This window comes from Schistosoma mansoni (assembly GCF_000237925.1).
Source record: "Schistosoma mansoni, WGS project CABG00000000 data, chromosome 5 unplaced supercontig 0195, strain Puerto Rico, whole genome shotgun sequence".
NCBI lineage: Eukaryota > Metazoa > Platyhelminthes > Trematoda > Strigeidida > Schistosomatidae > Schistosoma > Schistosoma mansoni.
This window is the reverse complement of record NW_017386018.1, coordinates 364,175-372,772: the sequence shown is the minus strand read 5'-3', so window position 1 is coordinate 372,772 and position 8,598 is coordinate 364,175. Positions and strand designations below refer to the sequence as shown.

General features: G+C 32.4%; 1 protein-coding gene across 1 annotated transcript; it reads left to right on the top strand.

The window, feature by feature from the left end:
* The first annotated feature begins 4,180 nt into the window (after positions 1–4,180).
* On the top strand, positions 4,181–8,132 carry Smp_068710 (hypothetical protein). The gene is made up of 2 exons (XM_018791088.1): positions 4,181–5,113; positions 7,925–8,132. Exons 1-2 carry the CDS (start codon positions 4,722–4,724, stop codon positions 8,097–8,099), a joined length of 567 nt encoding a protein of 188 aa, XP_018645705.1. The 5' UTR covers positions 4,181–4,721; the 3' UTR covers positions 8,100–8,132.
* The last annotated feature ends 466 nt before the right edge of the window (positions 8,133–8,598 follow it).

Sequence of the window (8,598 nt, the reverse complement as noted above, 5' to 3'; positions counted from 1 at the left end):
TATATATATATATATATATATATAGATATATATATATATATATATATATATATATATATATATATATATATATATATATATATATATATATATATATATATATATATATATATATATATATATATATATATATATATATATATATATATATATATATATATATATATATATATATATATATATATATATATATATATATATATATATATATATATGTATATATATGTATATACTGGAGTGCTAAAACAACATATATATATATATATATATATATATATATATATATATATATATATATATAAGGCTGTTCAACACAGGATTCTTCGGGAAAATGATTGTTGTCGGTGCTGATATTTGGTTACATGGATTGTTTTCGGCACAAAGTCAATAGACACACTCATCTTTATATAAAACATCTCCAAATGAATAATCTAGGCTTTGTGAGATGTTTCATGGAACTCATGTTTTCTGTTTTGTATACTATTCTATTCAAGTTGAGTATTGGAAGACGTAGTCATTAGTATAAAAACGAGCCTTATAAAACTTAACAAATCGGCGTGTGTTAAAATCCTGGTATAATGATTTGACTTGCTCCACACTGATTTAATTTGTAAACAGAGTGGGATTTTGCCATCATTGAAAGGTCAGTTAAATAAAAAAGTTGCCGCTACTATAGGATGAATAGTGCTGTATCAGGAGTTCAGGAGTAAAACGATATTACTGGTTGTACTGGTAGTTGGTGTTAAGTGTTCAACTGGGGTGTGTTGCAGTAGCATTCCCATTCTGTGAAGAGTCATTTGAAATAGATTTGGGCCGGAATATTCACATTCCGTTTTCCCCTCAATAGTTTGTCGTTAGCAGTGAATGCGGGTACATATTTTGTCTCGGTCACTGCATGACATCAACTTAAGTTGCGGGAGTGCATCGGGATTATCATTCGTGTGCACCTCCAACAATAATGTGCACCCTTCCAAACTACCCTCCATATAAGTTAATCATTTTCGCTATCGTTAACCTCGTGATCCTATGTTCATTAAATTTCAGTCTTCAACTATTAATAACTGCTTGGTTTACTAAACGACATCAATAATCTGGGACAATACTGTAAATTGGTTCTTTCTGTATCAAATAGGACAACATATCGGTAGCTAGGGATTAAAGTACTTAACCCAACACACAGTCAATGTAATGAATAGTGAAGAGGTTTCACATCAACTGACATCGATTGCTATTGACTTTAGTGGATGCACATCTGCATCCACCCTCGACATTATCTTGGATTATGCTGAAAGAAACTATTACGCATTTTAATCAGTCATAACTTATAAGGAATAGAAATCAATGCGTAAGTTTTTACGTACATACATTTGACGGAATTCATGTAAAATAGATATTTCTTGCACATATCTCCCTAAAGAACACACATTTAACTTAAATTGCAAAAATAATAAAATTTAAATTATTCTTGACAACCGGTCGAGGTTCATGATGTTTTTCGCATCTGTAAAATTCATGTTGACGCATTAAGACTGCTAAAATTGAGTAATCTTATCGCTTTGTTAGATATTTGCGAAAGCTGTCATAAGTATTAAAATATCAGCGAAAACTTAAGATCTGCTACCATTGTTTTGCTTTCTCTATCTCATGAATCTGAATTCATCCTAAAAATCTGATATATTGTATGGAAGGCAGTCTTGTATCGCTTTACGGCCTCGGGAAGTGATAGTAGAATTTAAACGACTCAAGACTACTTATAATAAATTACAGGTATCAACTAATGACTCCATTACATCATTGGTGTTTAAACTATAAATAATTAGATACGGCTGTGAATGTCTAATGATCGACATAACTGAGTCATGTCATTTATGTTGAGATACTATCTACTCTGATTTGGTCAGTACAGTCGCAAAGAAAATGGGGCTGCTAAAAAGAGTAGCTGTTGGGTCCTCAGGCGATAATTAACAAATTTCGATAGACGAAATAATTCCAGAGATTCACTACTCTCTCAGCATTACTGTCAGTCAGTCATAATCACCTTAGGTTCTAGCAAAAGCTTAAATTATCACAAGTTATGACTAGATAAGATTAACAAAATGAGTAGCGAAGGGATTGAGTTAATGCTTTAGCGATGTTAATAAGTTAATGAACATGGAGAATATGGTACGAAAAGACCGTTCCAATTAACAGCTGTACAATTGTATTCACGGATATTTTTGTTGATTAGTGTACCACCTAGATCACGAACTTAATTATTCTTTACAAATAAAGTAATCAGTCCTAATAAAATACTGGGTCAAAGGTATGTAAAATTATTTGAAATCTCACTATATTACCAAATAACCAAGAACATATATTACTAAACTACACTTCATGAGGTTCAGTGATGCTACCCAACTGTCTACATTGAAGTAAGCTGTACATAGTGTGTACCTGCAACCCACTGATCCAAAGTCAAATGTATGCAGTTTCGACCTGGATGCAAGATAAATAAAAGTGAGTTTCTTGTAAGTTGGGTAAAGATATTATCCGGGCCTTCACAATTGACATATCACTGGCAAACGAAATAGCCTATACGAGGGATATGGTTTATATTTGAATCTCCTCCCATCCATTTTAATCCGAGTATCTGCGTGTTATTGCTGGCTTCCACACAATCAAAGTTTGGCTCAAATTCGAGTGCTCAGACTCGTCCTTTGTAAATAATTGATGCTATTTTTATTTGAAGACAGTGCTAGTACCTTTCTTTTTAAGAACAAGTGAGTTATTGAACTCAGCAAGTACTTAATTTTGAGTGTAGTGTGTCGATTTTTTAAATTTGTTTCCATTTCGGTAGTCACTAAAAAGTAAGGACTTAGATTTCAAATAGTTTTGAGTTCAATCGGGTCGCTGCACGAACAGTTTTATGGTAGTGTCTTTGGTCGTCAGAATAAGTGACTTGTGTTGTAATTTCTCTAGTTAAATCATTAACACAAAACCTGCAAGTACGTTTTTTTGATAAGTGCAAACAAACATGAAACTTAAGTCTATTGCCCTCTCTTTGGTACCATGATATCAGGTGATTAATCTTAATGGTAGAACCGCAATTGCAATCGATCGATTCCTAATACCACTGACAGGCATAAATTCCGACATTATCTGCTATTTGGTGACAGGTTTGTATATTACACACCTTTACGAATAGGATACTTTGCTCTTATAGGAGGATCACCAGTAATTGATCATGTTAACTATCATATTTACTTGGAAGGAATTTGCATTTTTCGACAAACAGCTTGCTAATCCCATCCAAATTTACTAATTTCAAGGCATTCAGATTCTGAAAAGATTTTAGAAAAATTGCAATATTCTTATTTAATCCTTAGCTATAATAATTTCTTGTGACAGCTATCTCTTTTAGTTCCTAAAAGTATAAATACCATTTTGCACGTATTGTGTATATAGAACGTAATTCCCTGTTCTCTGATTTTATGATGTTATTATATTGATGAAATTCTAATTCTGATGAGTTTAAAAGAAGGGACCTGCCTTAGAATAAATGAAGAAACTCGATTTATGTATTTTTATTTCACTTCAACAAAAGTTGGGTTGAATTCTTTAGGACTTTTGCTTATGACTTGGTCACGTAAAGTATTTTGTGAAGGTTATTAGGTAAAACATAAGTGATAAACACAACATGTAAATTAGTTGTGAGCTTTGGATTACGGGATCCAATGCATTTGTATCCGTCATTGTTTTTCTAACCAGCTGCTGTATATTTAACAAACACAGAACTCTTAAATTTTGAGACTGCTGAAGTGCGAACTACAGTTCATGATTCTTCAACATATAATGAATATGTGTATGTATGTGCTAAGTGCTTTTTGCTTTTATTATCTCTTAGATTTGTTAGAAATGTTTAATGGTGAGGTGGTATTCTAAATATTTTGTTCTAAAATGTTATTGTATTTTCCATCGTTATTTTTAAGTTCCAGTCTACACTTCTATACGTGTTTCTAACCAATGGAAGGCAAGTAGATAGTGTCGTTATTATATTAATGCAAGTTAAATAACTGGATAAGATAATCATGTTATATTATACTTATTTTTATGACAAGTTGATAGTTGTGCGTAAAGATTTCGAGCTTATCATTATTTTGTCTTTATGTAAGTTGAATAATTTTTGCAGAACTTGGTAGGTAACTTTAAATTTAAGCGGACTTTACTGATTCGTTATTTCATACTAGGAATTCTAAAATATTTTATTCTGAGTTATGGAAAGAAAACTATCTTCAGGAAACGATACCGTAACAATGTTCACTTATTGTATCGGGGTGTCTTTAAGACTGAAGCGTTTGACTTTCAGCTACAAAGCCCCAGGTTTGAACCCCTCTCCACCTACTTTGATCTGGGCAACTGGGGACTCACACTTAAAGTATGGATCATTATAAAGTGCATTTTGGATTAGTTAGTTTTATCGGAGTGTATTAAAAAGATTTGACTTATAAATAGTTGTTAGGAAAAAAATTCTTATGGAGTGCTCTTTGCCGTATTTATTTATCGCAGCGTTTTTTCGTCTAGTATCAATTGGTATTTAGATGTATTTCATATTTATTGCCTACAAAAGTTAACTGTATTTGGTTTGACCCAGTTTTCTGTTTCTAATTTAATGAATAAGTTTTAAAAAAGCTTAAATTTTAACTCCTACTAACGTGTCTGTGTGTTGTTAAAATGTGTTTGAGATGCTTGTGGTGACTTATCTCATTCCATGGTTTTCAGATAATCTTTTGTATCCAAAAGGACCAGGATTAGGTGCAGCTCAGATTTTAAACAGTATAAAATCAACTATACATTTTGGTACTTTGTCATCGATCGATTTATGGGAATCGAATGCCTATTTACTGTTCATGCCATTAGTTTCTGATAGTCGTCCAGAATTCCGTGAAAACGTACTTCGAGATTGTATGCTACATTTACCTATCCCTTTAAAAATGCCATCTACAGTGACAGTTGGTCTTGATGGTGTAGAAAGTCAACGGAAGACTGACGAACTTTTGGAAAGACTGGATAATGAGACTGAGATTTATCATACAATAAAGCGTCCTTTCAAGCCATTATTGTATACGGACTCAAGGTTTGTTAATTTTTTCGATTCTCTCTCGTATTTTTAAAATATACAATAAATCAGTGGATAAAGTCAATAGATTTATTGTCTTTAGTTTCGTAAACTATAAGTTATATTACTGTATGATGTGTTTTTGTTACCAACAAAGTATAGATAACTTCTTAAATATTGACCGAAATATACCCCTACAACTATTTTGCTGGTGAAACTGTAGAAGTAGTCAAGGCACTGGTCAATATGTATATTTGGATAGGTAATAATGTGGCAGACCTGATCATTCTATGTACAGCAAAAGCTATAACTGCCTATTGTAAGTCTGAGTCGATTTTCTCACGATCGTGACGTTAGTTTGTTGATAAAAGGGTCGAGTGCACAACAGTACCTTAATAACAGTTCTTCTGTTTACTAGTATGAAATCATTTCTCAAAGATGCAGGTGTTTAATAATCACTGCTTTCATTTAGTCAAAGCACTGTGCAGGTAATGCCGAGGGTCAGGCATGTGTTTGGGGATAATTTATTTCATTCAACAAGTGGTGGCAACTTGGAAAATCGGCTTCACCGGTTTGGATATGTTCTACTCACTAGTTAGTGATGTTGGGATGAAGTCAGATCAATCATAAACAACTTAGAACCTCTCATAGAAGTGCATCGACATGGAGGCTGAAGATTAAAGACAGAGTTTGTTAGCTTATAAAATGAACTTTTAGATTGAAAAAAAATAGTTACATCAAGTTGGCATCTGCTGACTTATCATGATTCTTTCAATGGAACTGTTTGTGGTCGTGCGTTTCGGTGCCGATAGACGTTATCAAACTGTTCAGGATTGAAATCAGTGGATACTCTAGTTGTGTTTTCATTTAAAGTACGATCTTCAGTACTTCTTATTCTTGTTTTTACTATTTTGTTTCACAATATTGTCATTTCATTTTGTGTGACAGATTTGTTAGTACATATCAGGCTTTGATTTATCTTTTTGTATTTTCAAAATGATCTTACGAATAATGAAACATTGGAAAATCAAAAAATATTTGAAAATGTATCTCAATGGATTTTTGACTCGATTTTTAATTTTGTGTAAATATGATTCAAATAATACACACAGTATGTAACCAACCAGAAAGAAAGGTTGATTGATCTAATTAAACTAGTGGATGATGATGCCATTTTGCACAAGATAAAGCTTTATATCTTCTCATCGACACCAACCTCTAAGCATCTAAGATCGAGAAGAATACACTGTATCATAGCTGCATCGCAACATTAATAAATAAAATTTCGACTAGTGTATGCCAAACACTAGACGAAATTGCACTAGTTACTGTCATCAATGAAACAAGTAATGTAACAAAGAGGGAATATTTTTGATAGTTATTAAGTAACGTTTTATCACTCCATTAAATTTATTTTATTCTTTGATAACTATTTCGTATAGTTTATTAGTGTATTAGGTCGTGCAGGTATTTCAAAAGTTTTAATAGAATTCACTAAAAAGTCAATTGTTTATTGGCTGTCAACATAAAGTACTTTGTTTATTGATTTTATCTCCTTATCGTTTGTAACAGCTAAATTAAGTATATTTAAATCTTTGTATTTTTGCCAAAAAAATTCTCATCTCGTTTGCGTTAAATTATCAACGAAATATTTTTTGAACGTGCAACTAACACTAACTAATCAATAAAGAAATGAATACATGTTTTGTGCAGTTCACGTGCAGTTCTCGTTAATTATTAAAATGATTGGATATTGTCGTATGGTCAATTGAAGGTGTGGGATAAAGGTTGACCGCTTGACTTCTTGATCCGTTTTGTATTGTTTTATAACGTGTCTGACAGATTGTAATGTTATCAATTTCATTTATAATTAATTATATAGGCGTGTAGGGCAGCTTGTCACCTAAATTATCGAGGCGATACACACGGTATGCACATATGCTAATAAGAGACTGATCAATTGCAATCCTATACATTAATGAGAAGATTCAAACAAACAGTACCAAGTGAATTTAAACTTCACCCCATTGCACAAGCAAGCAGCTATCAGGACTCAGTAGCTGAGTGGATAACATGATGGCGTTCGAAGCGAACGGTACTGGGTTCGAGTCTCAGAGTGAACATCAACTCTGAAATGCAGGTACATCCAGCTAACAAATCCCGAAATAGGACGAAACGCGTGTCCTGGATTCCACTGCTAGCCACTATCCATCCATGCTTATAATGCTTGTGAATTAAGGCTATATCGAGGCAATACGCACAGCATGCACATATGCCAATTAGAGACTGGTCAATTGCAGTCCTATACATCAATGGGAAGATTCAAACAAACTATACCAAGTGAATTTCTGAAGACTTACAAGTTGAATCAATGTGTGACTGTATATAGATTTGTATGAGGTTTACGTTAGTGTCAGAATCGTATTATAAATACCATATTTTTTGAAGGTCGGTTAGTTAACTATGTAACTGATGCAATATCTTGCTTTTATTGGTAACATATCGTTAATTAATCACTTATTGGTATTTAATATTATGTTTGTGACTGATATGTATTTTTATGTGGTATGTGAAACACCTATCCAATATGTGCATTCATCCTATCTTGTAAATGTACGTTTCTCCTGTTGGGGTGTAGTTAATTTAATGTATGGTCTTATAACATTCAATCTAGTTGTCACACTGGTTCATTAATCCTCTTTGACTATCACAACAGATAATCATTACTCTATAGACATAATGTCCTTACTCTCTATATCACTACAATTATTTTGAAGTGTCATCACCTATTTTATAACCTATATTACATTTATCATTATTTTACTCTAGTCTTTATTGTACTTCAATGCCGTTCACTGATGCAATGGAACTTGGTAGCCCAGGTGATGGACTTATTATACGCCCATCTAAACTCGGTTTATTCATTTTACATGTAAGTGGAAATTATCCTCCAACGTATAGTCTAAATTCATTGGAACGTTGTCTAGAAACTTTTGGTTTGTAAAACAATTTTATTCAAATGATAATGTTGAATTAGATGTTTGTTTTTGTTTGATTTATAAACTTCTTTAAAACTAAGTATCATGTGAGGTAGGTATAGGTTTTACAAGCGATCGGTGAGAAATCTATGCCTCTTGTCAAATGATTCACCAAAATTCTGTCGATATGTTAAGAGACTATTGTATGTAGATTATGCATCGTATTAGAACATGTATTAAAACATTAGCATTTTGTAATTGAACTGTTGTAAAATGAAAATATATCTAAGTTGAAAAAGTAAAGTAACGCAAGTTTTTGTACAGAAATACCTTGGTTCAACTAATAACACTTTGTAACCGAAAAATTTACCGAAAAAAGGTTAGGATATTAAGGCAAACAAGATGGGTTGTTGAGTCGAAAAGGAGAATAAAATATTTAAGACTTGGAGGAACAGTATATTGAATATAAATTTATGTGACTAAATCTGATTTAGAAAACCATATCACCTTAATTCTCTAACCACT

Excerpts from the sequence above, each read along its gene's own strand:
- Smp_068710 (XM_018791088.1), top strand. The coding sequence starts at position 4,722 with ATGCTTGTGGTGACTTATCTCATTCCATGGTTTTCAGATAATCTTTTG. Across the intron at positions 5,114-7,924 it reads TTATTGTATACGGACTCAAG|TCTTTATTGTACTTCAATGC; the intron begins GTTTGTTAATTT and ends ATTTTACTCTAG.